Genomic DNA, 22,795 nt, shown 5'->3' with positions numbered 1-22,795 from the left:
TTTGAGAAATTAAGTAACATAATTATGCCCAAGATAATTTAGCTAATCAGTGAACAAACTGAATTTGGATTTAAACCCTGCTGTGTGCTCCAGAGCCCATACTCCTCCCTGCTCTGCTATGTGTAAATCTCCTAATGAACGAATACCTTATACGACTATCAAGTTTCTCTTTATATGCAAAAAAAAACAAAAACAAAAACAAAACTCACCTGGCTAGGGAGATTTGTTTCTTATATAGTATTATTCCTCTGGTTTTCCCCTTTTATTTCTTTCTGATATTTCTGCTTTAGGCATCTGTCCCCAGCACAGCAAACGTTTCCTGAGAGCTCTAACCAAAGAGAAACTTTTGGAAGCCAAACACTCAGGACCAAGACTGTGTATCGATTTGAGTATGACCCACCACATGTCAAAGAAGGTAGAACATCCACTGGAATTCCTGCTCGCATGAGGGAGGCCCAGAAGGGTGCAGCTTTCACGAAGAATATGGCCAACTCCAGCTTCTGGGATTCCTTAGTAAACTAGGAAAGTGTTTGATTTCCTATACTGGATTACTAAGTTCCAAGGTGGCTGTTGTAAAGAATCTGGAAGAGAATATTTGTAGTTTGGTTTAGTCTGCAAATTTTTACCTTGTCTTTTGTTTCAGGCCCAACATCTTTGCCTCTTTGTTCATGATGTCCTCGGTCTGGATGGAACCTTTCAGGTTCAGTTTTCCAGACACTGAATCTTTGGGAAGAGGAGTATTTGCTTGGTAGCACGTTGTGGGAAGATTAGCTGGTGGAAGAACTTTTTGCAACTGTGTGTTTTTTTTGTTTTTGTTTTTTTGAGATGGAGTCTTGCTCTCGTCACCCAGGCTGGAGTGCAATGGCACAATCTCAGCTTACTGTAACCTCTGCCTCCCGGGTTTAAGCGATTCTTCTGCCTCAGCCTTCTGAGCAGCTGGGATTATAGGCACCCACCACCGTACCCGACTAATTTTTTTTTCTTTTTTATTGAGACGGAGTCTCACTCTGTGGCCTGGACTGGAGTGCAGTGATGCGATGTTGGCTCACTGCAAGCTCTGCCTCCTGGGTTCACGCCATTCTCGTGCCTTAGTCTCCCGAGTAGCTGGGACTACAGGCGCCTGCCACCATGCCCGGCTAATTTTTTGTATTTTTGGTAGAGATGGGGTTTCACCATGTTAGCCAGGATGGTCTCAATCTCCTGACCTTGTGAGCCACCGTGCCTGGCATGCCTAGCTAACTTTTTTGTATTTTTAGTAGAGATGGGGTTTTGCCATGTTGACCAGGGTGGTCTCAAACTCCTGACCTCAGGTGATCTGCCCGCTTCTGCCTCCCAAAGTGCTGGGATTACAGGCGTGAGCCACCGTGCCCAGCCTCAATGTATGTGTTTTAATTGATGCTCATTCACCACATTGATGAGGGAAGGATTCCCACGCTAGAGTTCTGGGAATGGCAGAATGCATGACACCTGACACTGGACAGATGCGATTCACAGCAGTTCATGAGTCTCATATACTTACAACCCAGGGGAGGAAGATACTGTATACCATACAGGGCCAAGTGGGGATTGTAATCAAGAACAGAATGAACAACAAGGGGCTGTGCGAGGTGGGCTTTGTAGTATCTAGGGGGTGAGGTGCCCCCTGGTTACTATAGGATGTGATTGGCTTGTTTGGAGAATTCCGTGGGCTGGCAGGGAACTAAAACTCACTCCTCAGGGATAAACAGAGACTATGCCTTGGACCCTTGAGAAAAAGGATTTTTTTTTTTTTGAGACGGAGTCTCGCTCTGCCGCCCAGGCTGGAGTGCAGTGGCCGGATCTCAGCTCACTGCAAGCTCCGCCTCCTGGGTTTACGCCATTCTCCTGCCTCAGCCTCCCAAGCAGCTGGGACTACAGGCGCCCGCCACGTCGCCGGCTAGTTTTTTGTATTTTTTAGTAGAGACGGGGTTTCATCATGTTAGCCAGGATGGTCTCGATCTCCTGACCTCGTGATCCGCCCGTCTCGGCCTCCCAAAGTGCTGGGATTACAGGCTTGAGCCACCGCGCCCGGCCAGGATTTTTTTTTTTAAAGCTAGGAGACCTTATCTACGGGAGCAGAGTTGGGAGGGGAGCTTACTATTAGGCTATTTGAAGTATTCCCAGTTTTGACAGATGTCAAGGCAGCACATAATATTGGGCCTTAAATTTAGGCCTTATATCACAGTATGTAAATTTTAAACTCTCTTTTCAGACATCTATTGTATGTGCTAGTGTTTGCATATTTTTCAAATAAGTTAGGAAAACTGCAGATCTGAGGTTCTTACCTGAAACTTCTAACTCTAGCCCTCTAAAAATGTTAACCAAGAATTCCCTACTATTAGGCTGGGCACAGTGGCTCCTGCCTATAATCGCAGCATCTTGGGAGGCTGAGGCAAGAGGATCACTTGAGGCCAGGAGTTTGAGATTAGCCTAGGCAATATAGCAAGAACCTGTCTCTAAAAAATTAAAAATTAGCCAGGTATGGTGGTCTGTACCTGTAGTCCCAGTTACTCAGGAGGCTGAGGTAGGAGGATCACTTGAGCCCAGGAATTTGAGGCTGCAGTGAGCTATGATTGTACCACTGCACTCCAGCCTGGGTAACAGAGCCAGACCCTGTCTCAAAAAAAAAAAAAAAAAAAAAATTCCATACTGTTTAGTTAAGATAGTGGATTAAATCAAACCCAGAGTCTTTTTCTCCTATCCAACAAATCAAGCTAAATTGTGAAACTGCTTTTATGTAAGAGCATTGTCTGTGATTCAGGGTAAAAGTTAAAACTTCCAATCCTATTGCATCTCCTGAAGTTAGGAAGAAGGTACCAAATTTATCTGATGTTCTATAAACATTTCTATATATTAATCAAACCTCTTTAATAACTTAAATAGTATTAGATAAGATTTTAGATAAAAGCTAAAATAAGATTTTCATATATTAAACAGCAGGGCCAGCAGGAGGGCGAATTCTTAGTTTTCCACTACCTCACTGTTTCCGGACTCGTATCATTATCTTTTGTTTGTAAGATGTGATACCATAAGGTATAACATACGCACACATGTACTCCTAGTTCATGGGGTTTTCTGGAGTAGCGTTCAGTGAACTTACTGTAGCCATTTCTTGATAGCTAATTTAGAGTGAGTTGCCATGTTTTCGCCCTGAGTTGTTCTTACTTCTTTGAAGGAATTGAGTAGACTGGCTGGACAGATTCGAAGGTTGTATGGTTCAAACAAACAAGCTGACAGGCCATTTTGGATCTGCCTCACTGGATTCACAATAGACAGTCCCCTTTATGAAGAGTGTGTGAGGATGAATGATGGATTTTCTAGTTACCTGGTAAGTCTCTTTTTGCATATTATTTCAATTGTTGTCTGAAAAGTTTCTGTGGGTAATAGTATTTTTTTTTTTTACTTTTTCATATATATGATATTATATTTTCAGTATTGAAGTCTAAAAAGTTCAGAACCTCTCATTAGGTCTTACATTTAAAATTTTTTCTCATCTTCCTATACTGCATTGGCAAAGTACTATTACCAGAGTCTAGGACTATATTTTGTATCCTGTATATTTTATGCTAGACTGTATACTCCAGGAATATTTTTGGGAAATGCCATGACTCCTTTCTTGTTCTCATTAATGGTGAATTGGGAAACATGAGTTTTGGGGGAAGAGAAGGAATCCTTTTAGAAGTAATGCAAATTTAAGGTAAGTTTTAGGGAGTACTAGGGTACTTTTCACCTCTCTTTAGGATCTCATATATTTAGTGATACATATACATGCAAGAATCCAGATGAGTTTCTCAGAAATGTCACTGAAAATGCCCAGTGTGTTTGCATTGTGTAGCTGAGACTGAGCAGTTGTGGCCTTCCCCAGGAAGGTCCATGGAAGATGAATGTGAAGGGTGCGTTGCGCAGGGCTGCACAGCCAGCTGTTTTGCTGTTACTGTCTTCACAGTCTCTCTTGCAGTGCAGCTAGTTCCAGTTTTCTTCTATATACTTTTTTAAATGATTATTTTACAGAAGCCAAACAGTTCCTTTTACAGGTCCACATAGTTCCCTTACTTTCCTGTCTTCTTGCCTTTCTTAGGTGATTCCCTCAGTTTTGAGTTCTCCTTTTGTGTATGTTAGTATTATCTCTTTTGAGGCCGGGCACGGTGGCTTACGCCTGTAATCCTAGCACTTTGGGAGGCCGAGGTAGGTGGATTGAGCTCAGGAGTTCGATATGGCAAAACCCCACCTCTACTAAAAATACAAACATTAGCTGGGTGCAGTGGTGCGTGCCTGTAGTCCCAGCTACTCAGGAGGCTGAGGCTGGAGGATCACTTGAACCTGAGAGGCAGAGGTGGCAGTGAGCCTAGATGTGCCATGGCACTCCAGCCTGGGTGACAGAGCCAGACCCTGTTTTTTTTTAAAAAAAAAAAAAAAAAAAAAAAATCTCCTTTCAGAAACCCAGTTCCAGCATTTCCTTCCCCAGAAGGTCATCCTGATGTTGTTACTCCCTCATCGGTAGTCCTGGAGCATGCTCCCCGTACCTCTGTCAGAACCCCACATCGCTATCTCATTTCAAATAGGTTTGAATGTCTGTGTCTACTTTCCCTCCTAACTAAGTACTTTCTGAGAAGCAGCTGTCAATCTGTCACACATGCAGTTCCTTGATAAACCTAGAGCTGTGCCTGATAGAAACTTGAAGCCCAGTAACTAGTTGTTGAACTTTGAGCATTTTTTTTTTAGACAGGCTAGAGTGCAGTGGCATGATCTTGGCTCTCTGCAACCTTCGCCTCCTGGGCTCAAGCCATCCTTGCATCTCAGACTCCTATGTATTATAACTGGGAGTACAGGCACATGCCACCATGCCTGGCTAATTGTCTTGTATTTTTAGTAGAGACTGGGTTTCACCATGTTGCCCAGGCTGGTCTTGAACTTGTGAGCTCAAGTGATCCTCCTGCCTCAGCCTCCCAAAGTGTTGGGATTATAGGTGTGAGCCACCCCACCCGGCCGTGAGCTGTTTTAACATTGGACTGTTTGCGTTTTCAGCTAGATATAAAAGAAGAAGACTGCTTTAGTTTATTTCCTCTGGAAACCCTTGTGTACCTGACTCCTGACTCAGAACATGGTATGTAGTTGAATGCATGGATTCGTATAGCCCATTGTTCCTAACACTGTGTTTTATTATTCCCTGTGGCAGAATTTATTAAAGCCCCTCAAGAAGGACACCTCTTCCCCCCCAAAAAAAGTAATGCACATGAGCTGCGCTCCTCTTGTGGGCAGGTGCCTTGCTGGATGCTTTGATATGTCTTACTGTGGCTCACAGCTACACAGACTTAGGGTTTCCATCCTCATCCGGGCCTTGTGTACTGCCTGCCAGTCTTTCCCAGTATCCTTGGTCAGCTGTCCCACTAGCCCTTCTTGGATCAACGTTAGATCTACTTTTTCCTAGAACATCATTCATTTCACGTAATTTTTAAATATATTGGTATTCAGTTGATCACAGTATTCTCATATAATTATTTCACATTCTTCTGTAGTTTTAATTTTGTTTCCTTTCTGAATCTAATGTTTATTTGGGTCTGCTACCCTTTTTCGTGATTAGCTATGCCAACAGTTTGTCTGTTTTATTGGCCATTTTAGAAAATTAGCTTTTGGTTTTATTGAGCAAGTTTCTTTTTGTTTTCTATTGAATTTCTACTTTTATTGTTAATAATTCTTTCATTTTGCTTTCTTTGGATTTAGAAATTATAAAACAGATTTGATCTCATTGGCTTCATTTTTTCATTAGCTCTTGAAGATGTTGATCTAAACAAAGTTTACATCCTCGGTGGGCTTGTGGATGAAAGCATTCAGAAGGTAAGTATACATTTCAGCCCCAACATCTGTGTTTTAAAAAGCAGTGCTTACTTTTAGAGGCATGTGCTCTGTCATAATCTCATCTAGAGGATCTAAGAACTCAGAGGGAATAGGAAGAAAGCCATCCCCAGGAGGTTGGCCCTCTAGCTGGTGAAGTTCCCTCTCTCCTCATGAGCAATGTCAGCAAAATCAAGACTTGGGAACTGGACTGGGCACTGTTTGGTAATTACATAAATAGCCATTGTTGAGCTTCTCTCTACAGTTCTGCAAGGATAACTCTGATCTTGACAAGTAAGCATCGACTCAACATTCTTACTGGCAGTTTGTTCTTTGAGAGAGTAGTTTGCTCCTTCTCACGTTGACCTCTCTGCTGAAATAGTCTTATCCCAAAACTTCAAACTCCTAGAATTATCCACATTTTTTTCTGTTGGAGTTTTAGAGGAATAATTGGGGTGTCACTGGAATTTTGAAATATGTTTCTTTTATATAGCTATTTGTCAAGATGTTTGTTTATATTTACTAATTAACATATTACATAGATAAGTTAAATAATAAAGATTAATATATAAATATAAAAGAGTAGAATGAAAAATAAGTCTTTTTCCTACCTGTGTCTTCCAATTCCATTCCTCTGAGGCAACCAATGTCAAGTTTTCTTGTGTATCCTTCTTGAGACATTATATGATCACAAAATACGTGTGGGTATATTTTATATATATGTAGATGTGTGCTATCTATTTGTTCCTGTATGTATGAGATGTACATATATTTAGCACAGATGATAGGTTAATTTAATTAAATTTATTTTAAAAACATTAGTGTTCCATGACTCCATAGTGATCATCTAAAAAACGAGCAGGGGCTGCTTACAGAAGAATGCCAGCTAATAAGAAATGCATAATAGAATTAGAAAATCATCATTTTGTCACTCCTAATATAACCATTGACTCAGACAGTTGAAAGAAAGGTTGTGGAGGAACTGGCTATTTACATGGTCTCAAAGTATCACCCTACAGATAACAAAGGCAAAGATTTACCATTACAATAAAGCATTCTGGTGGTCACTATCTTATCCAAACTTGACCAAACTTAGTATCACCCATAGAGGTACAATCTCTGCCTCCTGAGGTGAAGTATTCTTGCCAGAAAATGTTTTTTCTTTTTTCCTTTTGAAACAGGGCCTTGCTCTGTTGCCCAGGCTAGAGTGCAGTGGAGTGATCATGGCTCACTGCAACCTCGAACTCCTGGGTTCAAGCAATCCTCCCACCACCTCAGCCTCCTGAGTAGCTAGGACTACAGGCCCATGCCACCACACCTAGCTAGTTTTTAATTTATTTTTTTGAGACATGGTCTCACTCTGTTGCCCAGGCTGGAGTGGTGTGATCATGGCTCACTGCAGCCTCAATCTCATGGGCTCATTCGAACCACCTGCCTCAGCCTCCTGGGTAGCTGAGACTACAGGTATGTGCCACCATGCCCAGCTAATTTTTATATTTTTTGTGGAGACAGGGTCTCGCCATGTTTCCCAGGCTGGTCTTGAACTCCTGGACTCAAGCAATCTACTCAGCCTCCCAAAGTGCTGGGATTACAGGCATGAGTCACTGTGCCTGGCCTAGTTTTTGAATTTTTTTGTAGAGACAGGGTCTCACTTCATTGCCAATACTGGTCTCAAACTCCTGGACTCAAGGAATCCTCCTGCCTCAGCCTCCCAAATTGCTGGGATACAGGTGTGAATCACTGTGCCCAACCTCATTTTTAAATTTTTTTGTAGAGACAGCGTCTCACTGTGTCCAGCCTCAAACTCTTGGACTTAAGCAATCTCCCATCTCAGCCTCCCAGAGTGCTGGGATTATAGGTGTGAACCCTCTCACCTGGCCCAGAAAATGGTTAAGCTGAATTTAATCATGAGGAAACAGACAAATCAGAATGTGGGACATTCTGCAAAACAATTGGACTGGACTTAACTGAGGCAGGAGGCTGTTCTAGATTAAAAGAGGTTCGTCCAGGCAGTGGCTCATGTCTGTAATGCCAGCAGTTAGGGAGGCCAAGGCAGGAGCATCACTTGAGGCCAGGAGTTTGGGACCAGCCTGGGCAACATAGTGAGAACCTATCTCTACAAAACAATTAGGAAAAGAAAAAATGGTTAAAAAACCGTAATGGCCAAATGCAGCATGTGAGCCTGTCTGAATTCTGTATTGAGAGGAAAGCTTTATAAAAGACAGTTTGGGGAGAGTTGAGCAGATTTTAATATAGATTGTGTATTAAGTGAAATTAGAGATTTATTAAAAAGTTTCTTTGAAGTGAAAATGGTATTGTGGTAAGGTAGGAGAATGTCATTGTTCTTAGATGCATGCTTAAGTATTTAGTGAAGAAGCATTGTGATGTCTGCAGCTTACTTTCAAATGGTTCGGCAAATTATTTTTTATTGAGACAAGGTCTTGCTCTGTCATCCAGGCTGAGTGAGGTGGTGCGATCATAGCTCACTGCAACCTCGAACTTCTGGTCTCAAGCAATCCTCCCGTCTCAGCCTCCTGAGTACCTAGGACTATAGGCGCATGCTACCATGGCCAGCTATGTTTTTTTTTTTTTTTTTTGTATTTTTGTTAGAGACGAAGTCTCTTGATGTTGCTCAGGCTGGTCTTGAACTCCAGGCTGCAAGCAATCCTTCTGCCTCAGCCTCCCAAAACACTGGGATTGCAGGCATGAACCACCTTGTCCAGCCCAAAATACGTATTTATATACAGAGAGAAAAAATGCAAAATATTAACAACTGGTGAGTCCAGATTACAGGAATGAATATTGATTGTATTATTGTTTTGAACTTTTCTTAGGTTTGAAATATTTCAAAGTAAAAAGTTTGGGCCGGGCATGGTGGCTCACGCTATAATCTCAGCCCTTTGGGAGGCCAAGTCGGGCAGATCACAAGGTCAAGAGATCGAGACCATACTGGCCAACATGGTGAAACCCTCTCTCTACTAAAAATATAAAAATGAGCCAGGCATGGTGGTGTGTGCCTGTAATCCCAGCTACTCGGGAGGCTGAGGCAGGAGAATCTCTTGAACCGGGGAGGCGGAGGTTGCAGTGAGCTGAAATTGCATCACTGCACTCCAGCCCGATGACAAAACAAGACTCTGTCTCAAAAAAAAAAAAAAAAAAAGTCTTGGAGGGCTGGAGGACTACTTGAACCCAGGAGTTAGAGGCTGCAGAGAACTGTGATCACACTACTGCACTCCAGCCTGGGTGATGCAACACAGTGAGACCCTGTCTCTAAAAAATAATAATAATAGTTAATTAAAAGTTTATTAGCCTTACCTGCAGCAGGGTGACAGCCCCCCCTTCTTTTTTTGAGACAGGGCCTTGCTCTGCTGCCTAGGCTGGAGTGCAGTGGCACAATCACAGCTCACTCCAGCCTCAACCTCCCAGGCTCAATTGATCCCCCTACCTCAGCTTCCCAAGTAGCAGGGACCACAGGTGGGTGCTACCAAGCCCAGCTAATTTTTTGTTGAGTTGGGGTTTCACCATATGGCCCATGCTGGTGTCAAACTCCTGGACTCAAGTTACCCACCTGCCTCAACCTCCCAAAGTGCTGAGATTGCAGGCACGAGCCACGGTGCCTGGCCAACAGTCCCTTTTTTGAGGCAGTTAAGTTCAGAGGGTCAGTGAGAAGTGCATGACTTATAGATGTGCAGTTTTAACATGTTGTGTTATCTGTCCACCTGTAAACTGAAAAATAACTGGAAGATTCGTGAGATGTTTAGAACTTTTTGGTTGTTATTGGAGTTTGGCTTCTTCACAGAAATAAGCTAAGAACAACATTTCTTCAAGGAGATTCATTTTATTATGAATCATTGTGCAAAGAACATAAACTAAATTGTAAGCTCTTCTAGGGCAACACCCAAATATCCTACTAATTTTGAATTCTGTACTCTAGTTCAAAGTGATGATAAAGGAATGACTTTCTGGCCGGGTGCGGTGGCTCAAGCCTGTAATCCCAGCACTTTGGGAGGCCGAGACGGGCGGATCACGAGGTCAGGAGATCGAGACCATCCTGGCTAACATGGTGAAACCCCGTCTCTACTAAAAATTACAAAAAACTAGCCAGGCGAGGTGGCGGGCGCCTGTAGTCCCAGCTACTCGGGAGGCTGAGCTTGTAGTGAGCTGAGATCCGGCCACTGCACTCCAGCCTGGGCGACAGAGCGAGACTCTGTCTCAAAAAAAAAAAAAAAAAAAAAGGAATGACTTTTTATAAAACGTATCATAGCTCATATATGCAAAGGAGTTTTATCCTTTCAGTTAAGTCCTTGTCTTATCAGAGTTGCATCTCTTAAAACATTTTTGGAAGTTCTCTCTTAAAATTTTGTTTCATGTGAGTGAGAGGCAGGTGTCAGCACCAAAAAGGTATTAGGTCCACTTCACTGTATTCCACCTGGTTAGACCACACTCATAATGGCCAGTCAGTTATGGGACTGTAAACAAAATGATATTGACTAGCTTAGAACAAGTTCAGAAGAACTTGCCCTGAATGATGAAGGGACTTGAAACTAAGTCATAGTCAAAGAAGAGTTGACAGAACTGAGGCTACAATCTGGAGACCAGAGGATTCCTAGGGGCATGATTACTGCCTTCAGGTTTGTGAATGGCCATCTTACTTGCATAGTCTGGCCTTGGGGGAATAGACCTAGGATGAATGAGTGGAAGTCTCAGAGAAAACAGAGAATTTGGCTCAAGATCAATAAGAATTTCTTATCAGCTGGTACTATCAAAGTTGAGTGGGTTGTCCCAGGATTCATGAACTCCCTGTCACAAGAGCTGTTCATTGAGTGGCCACATGGCCTCTTGGAGGAGAAGTCATAGAGAATAGACAGACATTGGATGGGTGGTTAAAGTAAGATAGTTCACTATTGAGACCGCTTCCAAGCCTTGGCATGTTAATTATCCCAGTAATCTGAACCTTTCTCTTTAATCCTGAAATCTTAGGTGGAAAATCTTTCCTGTGCTTCTTACAAGGCAGCAATGTAATTTGACTGAGTCAAGACTCAGTCTGAGGGACTTCATGACTGAGGAACATGTTATAAAGGGACATCAGTTTCTGTATTTTGCCACTAAATGGCCTCAAGTTGATGGACTTTTTGTGACTCCTTTTTGCAGTTTTCAGAGCCCTTCCTTTTGAGACAGGGTCTCCTCTGTCACCCAGGCTGGAGTGCAGTGGTGTAATCACAGCTCATTGCAGCCTTGACATGTCCCAGGCTCAAGTGATTGTCCAACTTCAGCCTCCAGAGTAGCTGGGACTACAGGCACACACCAGCACACTGTTAATGTTTTTTTTTTGTAGAGACAGGGTCTCCCTATGTTGCCCTGGCTGGTCTTGAACTCCTGGGCTCAAGCAGTCCTCTGGCCTTGGCCTCAAAGTGTTGTGTGAGCCACTGCACCTGGCCCCTTTCTTTTAATTGGGCTGTCTGTTCTCACACCTTAATGCCACTTGTTGCAGTGGTGCACCTGTCTTGAATCTTGTCTACCTTTTCTCTTGATGCTGCCTTTTGGCAATGAGCTGGAAGTTCCAGACATCCAGAATTGGGTCTTACTGAGTTAGGGCTCAGAATGGGCTCTGATTGATTTGACTTCTTGGGCCTTTTGATGTCTGCTGTAGCTGCAGATGTGCCTCTTTTGCTTATTTCCCTCTTGGTTCTAAGTGGTAGTGAGTGGAGGACTGTGGATAAGTGACCCCCCAAAAGTAAGATATTGTCACATAAGCTCTTGAGACAGTTAACTCATTATCTGCAGTTTCTTCCATTCCACAATAGCGTACTTATTTTTAAAGCTGTATTACATTGAGAATATACTCATGGATAATTTTTATAAGAAAAAGATTTAACTGTATTTACAGAAGGTGACATTTCAAAAGGCCTGGGAGTACTCTGTCAAGACCGCACGCTTGCCAATCCAGGAATACATGGTCAGAAACCAGAATGGGAAAAACTATCATTCAGAGATCCTGGCCATCAATCAAGGTACTTCTTACACGGCCCCCATCCAGCATGTGTGAGTTCTGGTGCTGCTGCTTTGCACTGTGTTTAAGTGGCCTTTGTGTCAGTCTCCTCTGTGACTGATGTGCTTGGACTTTATTCCATGCACTTCATGACACATATTCTGGCCACCAAGAGGCATTCTTTGTTTTCTTCCTTGTCACCAACTATGTTAAAGATAGTTGAAATTGTCCCCTTGGCCAGGCGCAGTGGCTCAGGCCTTTAATCCTAGCACTTCGGGAGGCTGAGGTGGGCGGATCACCTGAGGTTAGGAGTTTGAAACCAGCCTGGCCAGCATGGTGAAATCCCATCTCTACTAAAATACAAAAATTAGTCAGGCATGGTGGCACGCGCCTGTAATCCCAGCTACTCTGGAGGCTGAGGCATAAGAACCGCTTGAACCTGGGAGGTGGAGGTTGCAGTGAGCCAAGATAACGCCACTGCACTCCAGCCTGGGTGACAGAGTGATACTGTCTCAAAAACAAAAACAAAAAAAGCTGGGTGTGGTGGCTGATGCCTGTGATCCCAGCACTTTGGGAGGCTGAGGCAGGCGGTTCACCTGAGGTTGGGAGGTCGAGACCAGCCTGACCAATGTGGAGAAACCCCGTCTCTACTAAAAATACAAAATTAGCCAGGTGTAATGGCACATGCCTGTAATCCCAGCTACTTGGGAGGCTGAGGCAGGAGAAGTGCTTGAACCTGGGAGGCGGAGGTTGTGGTGAGCTGAGATCGTGCCATTGCACTCCAGCCTGAGCAAAAAGAGCACAACTCCGCCTCAAAAAAGGAGAGAGAAAGGGAAGGGGTGGGAGGGAGAGAGAGACAGAGAGTAAGAAGAAGAAGGAGGACGAGGAGGAGGAGACGAAGAAAAGAAAGAAATTGTCCCCTTGACCTAGAATGACCTGCTTTTAACCTCTCACTGACCATTGAATTCCTGTTTGATCTTCAGGGTTCAGTTCAGGAACATCTTGGCTTCCTTCCCCATTCCAGGCCATGGCAGGGCCCTTCTGTGTTCCCATTTTACTGTGTTCCTTTCTGTTACTCCCTACAGGCCTGTATCTTTCTGAGTAGGTTGAGGTCCTTGAGAGTAAGCAGAGCTTGTGTCCTTGCCTCTCTCTCCGCAGGACCTTAGTACCACCTATGGTGCAGAATAGGTTCAATGAAATATTACAGAACATCCTTTTCATTTCATTTACTCATCCTTTTTTTCCTCTGTGTGGTCACTGTGTTTTCTGTTTACTCTCTAACAGTGTTTGATATCCTGTCGACTTACTTAGAGACTCGCAACTGGCCTGAAGCATTGAAGAAAGGAGTTACTTCAGGAAAAGGCTATGTTCTTCGGAATTCAGTGGAATGATGGGCCTAAGATTGCAGGTGCGTGGCCAGGCGTGGTGGCTCACGCCTTAATGCCAACACTTTGGTAGACCGAGGTGGGCAGATCACCTGAGGTCAGGAGTTCAAGACCAGCATGGCTAACATGGTGAAACCTGTCTCTACTGGAAATACAAAAAGTAGTCAGGTGTGATGGCATGCACCTGTAGTCCCAGCTACTTGGGAGGCTGAGGTGGGAGAATCACTTGAACTCGGGAGGTGGAGGTTGCAGTGAGCCAAGATTTCACCACTACATTCCAGCCTGGGTGACAAGAGTGACAGAGCAAGACTCCATTTCAAAAAAAAAAAAAAAATTGCAGCTGCAGGAGTGAGGTGCTGGAGTTACTTTGACCAAAGAGCGGGGCAGAGGGTGGCAGTGGCACATAATTGCCTTTGCATGACATCTTCTCAGAGCTTCACAGTAAGCTAATGTCCAGGACCACATTTAATGCTTTTTAATTTCCCATAGTGCCTGGCTCACAACAAGTGTCCAGATAAGTAATAACAAGTTAATGTGGTGAGCGCAGTGGCTCAGGCCTGTAATCCCAGCACTTTGGGAGGCTAAGGCGGGCAGATCACAAGGTCAGGAGTTCCAGACCAGCCTGGCCAATGTGGTGAAACTACCGTCTCTACTAAAAATGTAAAAATTAGCTGGGCACGGTGGCACGTGCCTGTAGTCTTAGCTACTCGGGAGGCTGAGGCAGGAGAATCACTTGAACCTGCGAGGCAGAGGTTGCAGTGAGCCGAGATCGTGCCACTGCACTCCAGCCTGGGCGACAGAGCAAGACTCTGTCTCAAGAAGAAAAAAAAATTTTATGTAACAAGGAATTAGCCTCAAAACCACATGGCTTTGGATGTGCTAATTGAACTGTTGTGTATCTATTTGTGAGAGACCTCTTGAAATTGTTTAAATGGTTATATCAAGAGTTTAATATTCAGTAAACTGGCATCATAAAATTGGATGACTTTCTCCAGCCTTGTCTGATCATGCTCATCATCTCCCAGCTCTGTAATAAGCTTTGCAGGATCCAGCCTGTTCTGACCTATCCCTACTGAGTCCCCATAGCATTTTGTTCCCTCCTGTGGCTCTTACCCTGTGGAGTATGTACATGGAGGACTTCTCTTCCTAATGGCAGGATCCTAACAGGACAGATCTGTGTACCTATCTTTCTATCCTCTCTGAGCCTGGTACCAACTAGATTCTTCATATCTATTTGTAACAGATTAAATTGTAAAGCAAACACAGTATTGATAAAAGTCTGTCTTGAAAATGGCTAGAAAGTGTTACATTTTGACACATGAGCATGTTAGATAACCTGCTTATTACACAAATCTCATGTTCCTTATGTCCCAGTTGGACATATTTGCTTCAGTTACTCTGACAGTTTGGGTTAGTTAACTTGCTAGTTAAGCAGCTAGCAAATTCAGGAAATGCATTCAATAACTCAAAAGAACCAAAAGATTACTTCTCTGCTCTGTCCCCTCCCCTTCACAATTTAATTCCTAAGGAACTGTGATCACCTAATAAATTACACCAGTATCTTTATTTAAAAACTGGCCAGACAGTTCATCATAAAAGATATGCGACCAACCTAAGTACCTATCAACCAATGAATGGATAAAATGTGGTATATATATATATATATATATATCTCCTATGGAATATTACTCAGCTATAAAAAAGAACCAGTGTCTTTTGCAGCAACTTGTGGATAGTATTAGAAGCTGTTCTTAGTGAAGTAACTCAGGAATGGAAAACCAAATACCAAATGTTCTCACTTGTAAGTGGGAGCTAAGCTACAGGTCAGCACACAGAGAGACCCAGAAGGGGGAAGGGGAAGGATAAAAAAAACGACATATTGGGTACAATATATAGTACTCAGGTGATTGGTACCCCTCAGACTTCACCACTATACAATTCATCCACGTAACCCAAAACCACTTGTAGCCCTAAAAGCTATTGAAGTAAAAAAAACTGCCTAGTCCTCAGAAAACATCATTAGGAACACATAAAGCTCCTTGGTCTTCATCAACATATAAACAATGAGTTCTATAATCTCTTTCATCCAAAAAGGACTTTCTATGGATAGGCTTCAGGGGATCTGTATCTCACATATTCTCAAAGAGGTCTAGAAACCAAGAATCACTGATGTGGATCGCCCGGCAATCTTTTTACCTTTAAAGGTTTTGGTTAATATACTAAATAGCATAGAAGAGTTTTCTATGCTTAGCTCCTAGGAAATGATTTTAGCAAAATAGGACTTGGCCAGATTCAGAAATCCTCATTATTTATATAATAATAAACTGTATCAAAATACATCAAATATACTACATCAAAAATATCCTATAACATGAAATATGTGACTAATGAATTTTTAATGGAAGTTGTGAAATGTATCACGCTGTTTGAAGTAGACAAAAGTATATTACAAAGTAGTATATAAGCTATAATATAATTTCAATTTGATGAACATACAGAGAATGTAGGCCAAGTTAAATTCTGTGCCTCCGTTTCAATTATGAGGATAAGTGTCTTCTGCAGTTAGTAAGAATAAAGGAGTTAATCCATGCAAAACACAATACTTGGTAAATGGAAAACACACAGTATTTCATTGTTATATACTCACCCCCTGAATAATGGGACTACAGGTGACATTTTGCTGCTTTATACTTTTCATGTAGTCTGCATTTCCTTTGGTGAACCTGGCTTACTATTATAATCAGAAAATTATTTTACTGCTGACTTCCAGTTAATTATGGAAGCTGTAGCAATACTAAGGGAGTTAACTCCAACTAAACCATAATACTGTTTTTTAGTAAACTTTATTGTACAGAAACAAAAAATATGATTTTGCAATGATTTTCTCTTTAAAGCGTGGGTGAAAACCAGTAACTTACTTTTATAAAAATACTTTAGGACTCTGATAATACATACATTCACACCTTATCTTCTGAGTATTTAAATGGGGAGAGGTTCACCTGAAAAAAGTATTCCCCAGGAAACCCATAGTTTTTTGCATCAACTGACCTGTAAAAAAGTCCACCTATATCAACTTTCTGCCAATCTGGAGAAGATCTGTTTTCTTTGATCTGACGTCATGTGTTCACAAGCTTCTAAAATGTTTGCCAAAATTAAAGTCTGCTGGATGGTTTTTGCCTTAACCCATATTCTTCCATTCATTCCAAATACTATCTCCAGTGGATAGAGTTTTCCCACTTCCTGTATGATTTCACAGTCTGGAGCTAATAGCCTAGTGGGAAGAGAAAAGGAAATGAAATTTAATAAAGCGGCGAAAGTGTGTCCGGGGTCTCCTTTAGAATGTGATTCCTTTTCTGAGTTCTCCATAGTTGTTCAACAAGAACAAGGCACATGATGACATTTGCTGCCTCCTTCCAAGAAACTTTACAATGTTCAAAGGTATATCAGAGATCACAGAGGTGGGCTATCCCTTACGAAGAAGTCAAACTCTCTAGGTTACCAACTTTGCAAAAAATGTGAAAGTCATTCCACTAGATTGTTAGAGCACTTTAATTCTAGACTGAGAATCATAACTTTTTTGTTACCTACAGTGCTAAAAGACACTTTAAACTTACTTTCTTTTTTTTTTTTTTTTTTGAGATGGAGTCTGGCTCTGTCTCCCAGGCTGGAGTGCAGTGGCCGGATCTCAGCTCACTGCAAGCTCCGCCTCCCGGGTTTACGCCATTCTCCTGCCTCAGCCTCCCGAGTAGCTGGGACTACAGGCGCCCGCCACCTCGCCCGGCTAGCTTTTTGTATTTTTAGTAGAGACGGGGTTTCACCGTGTTAGCCAGGATGGTCTCGATCTCCTGACCTCGTGATCCGCCCGTCTCGGCCTCCCAAAGTGCTGGGATTAGGCTTGAGCCACCGCGCCCGGCCTTTAAACTTACTTTCCTGACCATATTATTCTCTTGCATTAAATTCAGTACTTGGAGAGGAACATTGGCTCTTTCAAACCATAAGGGTGGTGCTTAGTTAATAACATGTTTCTTGGTTAATAGCATGCTTCTCTGATGTCCAAACTTAATTCTCCAGATCTTTAGGATATGTAGCAAGGAGAGGCATACAAGATAGCTCTGAACTTCACAGGCTCTAGGAGTAAAGCCCCTGAATATGGCACAGCTTTGGGTGGGTAAATTTCTAAACACCAAAAAGAGAATCTGCCTCAGTGGGAACTATTAAACTTACCAGGACCAAGTGTCAGAAGCCTTCTGTGAATGGCTACATAACCTTGAACATCACCATCTAAGCTGCGTGTGACCCCCATAATTAGAAAAATTTGATAATTCTGTACAACTGCAGACTGCATCTATATTCAAGTGACTCAGAACAGGGGAAAGGCCAGTTTTCACATTTGGGCTGAGTCAACTAAGGAACAGGCCTGGGAGGGAAGACATGAATACAGAGTAAGAGCTTAAAGCATGAAGTATTAGCCCACCAGAAGCTACACAGCCAAACACATCTGAATCTGATGTTTCCAAGAAGATAGGATTAAATTAATGAGTTTCCAAATGTGTTACAATGGATATTGATTTTTAACTTTGAGGAGAAATTTAAATGTTACAAATAATCTGAATCCTGGAGATTAACCAACTTTCCAAGAATGTATAATTATAAAAGAAGGCAGGCAAGGCAGCAGACATCAGGACTTACTTTCTAATTAAGCCCAGAGTCACTTTAAAAAGCAGACCATCCTGTCCAATGACACCCATTCCATTGGCTCGTCCACAGCTGTCAATACAGACCATCTCTGGTTCCATGTCTTTATTAGCAACCACAAATTGGCCATAGATGAGATCTCCAACCTACAATGATATTAAAAACCAGTTCATTTCCTCTCAGCAAACTACTCTACAGGTGCTGCTATTGGTTCTTTCTCACAGGCATCAATGCCAGCCACCTACAGTTCTGTGGCTAAGGGACTGACTGTACTACAGGATTCCCACAGTCACTTTGAAGTTGAGTCTTGGGGAAAAAAAGGAACACATGTATCATTCCCTTTCACCAACCAGGAAATCACAGACGAGGAGCCATCTCAAGGCCAGAGAACACCTCTAGGATTGCACTGTCCAATATGGTAGGTAGCCAATTGTTTAAACTTACATTTAAATTAATTAAAATTAGATATTTAAAATTAATTTCCTGAGTTGCGTTAGCCACATTTCAAGTGCTCAACAGCTAGTGGCTACCATACTAATCAGTGCAGATACAAAACAGCATCACTGTAGAAAGTTATGTTAGGTGGCACTACCCTAGAGAATTATAGATTTACAGAGAGAGGAACTCCGGCATGCAAATTATTCAAAGCAAAGCAAAACAATAATTCACTAACACTTCTCCCTGCAAGATTTACTTAAAAACCTCAGAGCTAAACTTCAAAGGGATGAAACTGAGGCAATGGAGAGTGAACTCAATTCTGTTCACTCAACAAAACATATTAAGTACCCACTGTTTGTTGGTGACTATGTAAACTAGAGAGGAACAAAACATTCTCTGCTTTTCAGAAGCATTTGGTCTTGGAGGGCAGTGGGGAGGTACATATAAACAAACCTCAGTCGAGGCTAAATCCAGTAAGTGCTAGAGCAAAAATATGAGAAAAGTCACAACTGGGGATGGCTTTACAGAGGTGGTCGTGTTTAGCCTAGGTCTCAAAGGATGAGAATGTGTTCCACAGGCTGTGAAGGGATAGTGCAATCAAGACAGAGGGAACAGCATGTGCAAAGGAATAAGGGCAGGGAATTGAGTCTAATGGCGTTTGGTGTGATTCGAGTGTGGCTGTATGAAGGATATAATTAGGGATGAGGAAAGACACCTGGAGTGTAATGCCAAGGAATTCTGTGGATTTTGGAGAATCTTGTTTTTCCTTTTCGAGAAAGTAACCGTGTTAGGATGTCAGCTCTCAAAACCCTGGATGGTGAGGTAAAAGCATGGAGGCAAGGATTAATGAAGAAGTGACTGAGTCCAGTCAAGAGGGAGCTAAAGCCTGAACTTGCAAAGTGGAGATAAAGGGATGGACATGCCAAAAATCAGAGACAGAATCAAATAGGATAAAATAGGATTAAGCAAATAAATTTGCATGAGAAGTAAATGAGAAGAGGCAAAGAAATCACTAAATTTCGGGCTGGATAGACAAGAAGTATGTGGCTATGCTACCTGAAAAGCCCAACCTGAAAACCTAAGGTAACAGTATTACTCCTCTATCAGCTCCTAGGACCTACAGCCAGGAGGGATGGATAGCTGATAATGTCAATTTGCACCACCTGTCCCTCCTCTAAGCCTACAGCTGACATCCTTGTCCCAAGGATATGGACATAACGAATTATGGTGATGACAGATACAACCTTTCAACTCAGTAGAAATGAAACATCCCAAGAACAAATGTAGCCAATGTAAAATAAATTGTAAATGTTAAAAAAAAAAAAAAAATTGTGGCTCTGATCCTGCACCATCTGAAGAAACTCTTGGAGCCTGGGGCAATTATATACATGCTCAAAGATCTAGGTCATGCTTTGGAGACAATTCAGGTAGCCTTCTGGATATCTGAGTGTTCTAGGGAATGGATGTTTCTTACTTTGAAACCAAAGGCTCCCATAATTACCTGCACATTTGGTCTGTTTCTTTTAGTTGCACCTTCAAATGACAAGTAAGACAAAGAAGCTGGCTCACTCCCTCCAACATCAACTTTGAATATATCTCCAGATTTAGCTGTCACTATGCCAATCACATGGTCTCCTTTCACTGGAACATACTACAAAAGGAAATAGAATGAGAAAACAGCCATAAATGACAAGATATCATTGGAAGATACCTTCAGCAAGTCCTTCGTGGTTACTTTATTGTCATTAAAGAGAAAGAAATCTGATCATATGCCACTTTCGGTAAAAGAAAATCACATCATAAAGTGTCAGGTGTGCAGCTTCTGGTAGTCTGTTAATTGAGTCCAAACCCCATTATCTCTTCGGCACCCCAACCAGTAAGTCCCTAGCTTTGTGGCATAAGTTCAGTGGCAAAGGAATCCTTACAACCAAGGAAGCCCATTCCATAGTTAGACAATTTTTTCTATACGAAAGTTCTTACCTGTTCTAGGAGAAATTAACTCCCTATGACATCCACTCATTGAGCCTGGTCCTGCCCTCTGAGACTTCAATGGGCAAGCCTGCTGCTCCCTGACGTTTGGGGTTTTGAAGACTATAATCATGACTCACGGTCTCCAAACGTTTTTCTCTCCTGGTCGCCCTTCTCAGGCTATGTTCCTATTGTTCACGGTCCCTCTAACGGACATGCAGAAGTGGGCACAAGACTACGGTGGCTCTAGGTTTGCCTGAACAACAGAGGGCCTCAGGATCCCATCCCTTCTTCTTTTGGGAGGTCTTCTCAAACCAGGGCTATCACTCTCACGGCCGCACCACCCCTCCGGAGTCCTAGCTCACCCGCTTCTGCTGAGAGTCCACCCAGTAAACACCGCCGCCGCTGCCACTGCCGGGCTCCTTGTGACGGAGGCGGCCGCACTTGGTGACCAGCAGGCGGTCCCCACAGCGCCGCAAGCCCGGGCCGCATACAACGCGCACCCGCGAGCGCGCTCCAGCATTCAGGCTCAACGGTCGCTCTCCCACACCGCCAGGGCCTTCCGCGTCCTCCTGCTCCGGCAGGAGCAGCTCCTCACCCGGGAGCACCACCTGACCTAGTACAGTGCGTGCAGCGCGCGCCCTGCTGCCCGCGAGATAGTCAGCTGCAACAGACACAAGTTCGGCCATCGCGGGCGCCACCAAACACCGTTTCCGGTACCCTCCTTCCGCTTCCGCTCTGCTTCCAACACCCGCCCTTGAGGACTTTCCGTTTCCGGCAGTAGCGATCCATTGGATTTGGACCAGTTTATGAAGCTTAATGGCCGTCAGCTCACGGGTCCTTGTCCAAGGTGGCTGTGATTGTGTCTGTAGCCGACCACCTATCTTACAGCCTGGCCGCCGGTCGGTATGAGAACTGCGCAACTTGATCCATCAAGAAGCCTCCACTTTCAGTGTCTCGGGTCGCGTGTTTTGTGACCGGTCGCATCGTGGGGATACGAGATGCTCCCACTTAGAGTTTCCTGGGATCTCTGGAAGCTGAGCAGAGGGCCTTTGAAAACTGGATGCTGGGGCCGGGCGCGGTGGCTCACGCCTGTAATCCCAGCAGTTTGGGAGGCCGAGGCGGGTGGATCATTTGAGGTCAGGAGTTCAAGACCAGCCTGGCCACCATGGTGAAACCCTGTCTCTACTAAAAATACAAAAATTAGCCGGGCGTGATGGCATGCACCTGTAATCCCAGCTACTCGGGAGGCTGAGGCAGGAGAATCACTTGAACCTAGGAGGCGGAGGTTGCGGTGAGCCAAGGTGGCGCCACTGCACTCCAGTATGGAGGACAGAGTGAGACCCTGTTAAACAAACAAAAAAGAAAGAAAAAAGGAAATCGGATGCTAGGTGGGCTTATGCACCCTTCTTTCCGACTCTGCCCTCAGAAGAGTGGCTCACCTTTTAACAGGGAAAGTACTTTTTAAAAAATAAATAAAACCTTCTTAGTTGTTAGAGATCTAGTCACATTTAGAAAACAGACAAAAATAAAATAAGGAAATAAACGATGTTTTATTCTTGCCCGTTTTTCTCCCTTGCTACGTGATAGTTCTGATTCTTTAGAGCCCAAGGTGTGGCATGAAATAGGTAATGCCTGATGAATGAACGAATGTATTCCTTTGGTGTGTATTTCTCCCTAGACTTTTTCCCCCTGCAAATACACATATTTCACATGCTTGCGATAGCCCTACATGGCCTGGAATATAAGTAACTCAAATTTCCCTGGAGCACACTTAGTTGCCCACATAAGAAGCAGTTGAATTCCAAATCCATAGAGCTTCCAGTCATCTGACTTTTGAGGTTCTTATTTGAAATCACCGTTTTCTCTGTCAGCTGGAACCTTCAATTAGTGCTTGATTAGATTCTCCAGCAGTGGTAGAGTTCCCAGGGTCTGGGAGGCCGTGACTGACTGATGGCCTTTAACTGCCCTCCCTTTCTGCTGCTCACCTCTTTGAGGCACCTGCTTCCAATGTAATATATATATATATATATATATATATATATATATATAATATATATATATAATATATAAAATATATAAAAAAAAATATATATATTTTAGATGGAGTCTCTGTCACCCAGGCTGGACTGCAGTGGCACCATCTTGGCTCACTGCAACCTCTGCCTCCTAGATTCAAGCGATTCTCCTACCTCAGGCTCCCAAGTAGCTAGGATTACAGGAGTGCACCACCACACCTGGCTAATTTTTGTATTTTTAGTAGAGACAGCGTTTCACCATGCTGGCCAGGCTGGTCTTGAATGCCTGACCTCAAGTGATCGGCCCACTTTGGCCTCCCAAAGTACTGGGATTACAGGCATGAGCAACCATGCCCAGCCGAATTTTTAGATTTTTTAGGATGATTAAGACAGATCATTTCTAACAGACCCTCCAAATTTGGCAAACCATTTTCCCCTGGGTATAATAAAAG

At 43.2% G+C, this 22,795-nt stretch overlaps 2 protein-coding genes across 11 annotated transcripts in view; one reads left to right on the top strand and one right to left on the bottom strand.

Annotated features, from left to right (window-relative positions):
* Positions 1 to 20,175, top strand: part of TRMT10B (tRNA methyltransferase 10B) — a 29,277-nt gene extending 9,102 nt beyond the window's left edge. For 5 of the 8 annotated variants that reach the window (XM_033238046.1, XM_033238048.1, XM_033238051.1 and 2 more), the window contains 6 exons: positions 291 to 415; positions 3,194 to 3,346; positions 5,044 to 5,122; positions 5,786 to 5,853; positions 11,738 to 11,861; positions 13,124 to 14,489. In XM_033238046.1, coding sequence (XP_033093937.1) covers positions 291 to 415; positions 3,194 to 3,346; positions 5,044 to 5,122; positions 5,786 to 5,853; positions 11,738 to 11,861; positions 13,124 to 13,230 — 656 coding nt within the window. In that variant the 3' untranslated portion in view covers positions 13,231 to 14,489. Of the gene's footprint in view, positions 1 to 290; positions 416 to 3,193; positions 3,347 to 5,043; positions 5,123 to 5,785; positions 5,854 to 11,737; positions 11,893 to 13,123; positions 14,490 to 18,143; positions 18,338 to 19,884 lie in introns of those variants that run through there. The other 3 variants (XR_004443662.1, XM_033238047.1, XM_033238050.1) reach the window with 3 other exon arrangements.
* Positions 410 to 21,492, bottom strand: EXOSC3 (exosome component 3). 3 transcript variants are annotated; one of them, XM_033238061.1, is made up of 5 exons: positions 20,691 to 21,021; positions 19,859 to 20,008; positions 17,914 to 18,065; positions 16,273 to 16,495; positions 410 to 581 (listed from the first exon to the last, which is right to left on the bottom strand). In XM_033238061.1, the coding sequence occupies exons 1-4, from the start codon at positions 21,012 to 21,014 to the stop codon at positions 16,294 to 16,296; spliced, it is 828 nt and encodes a 275-aa protein (XP_033093952.1). In that variant the 5' UTR covers positions 21,015 to 21,021; the 3' UTR covers positions 410 to 581; positions 16,273 to 16,293. The 3 variants fall into 3 exon arrangements, with proteins under 3 accessions (XP_033093952.1, XP_033093950.1, XP_033093953.1); XM_033238059.1 differs by lacking the exon at positions 410 to 581 and adding an exon at positions 21,169 to 21,474 and having other exon boundaries at positions 16,049 to 16,495; positions 20,691 to 21,111; XM_033238062.1 differs by lacking the exons at positions 410 to 581; positions 17,914 to 18,065 and having other exon boundaries at positions 16,049 to 16,495; positions 20,691 to 21,492.
* Positions 21,493 to 22,795: the final 1,303 nt, after the last annotated feature.

Source organism: Trachypithecus francoisi, unplaced genomic scaffold, assembly GCF_009764315.1.
Source record: "Trachypithecus francoisi isolate TF-2019V2 unplaced genomic scaffold, Tfra_2.0 Lachesis_group16, whole genome shotgun sequence".
NCBI classification, from domain to species: Eukaryota; Metazoa; Chordata; class Mammalia; order Primates; family Cercopithecidae; genus Trachypithecus; species Trachypithecus francoisi.
Note: the sequence above shows the minus strand (reverse complement) of the source record. Positions and strands in the feature narration are given on the sequence as shown.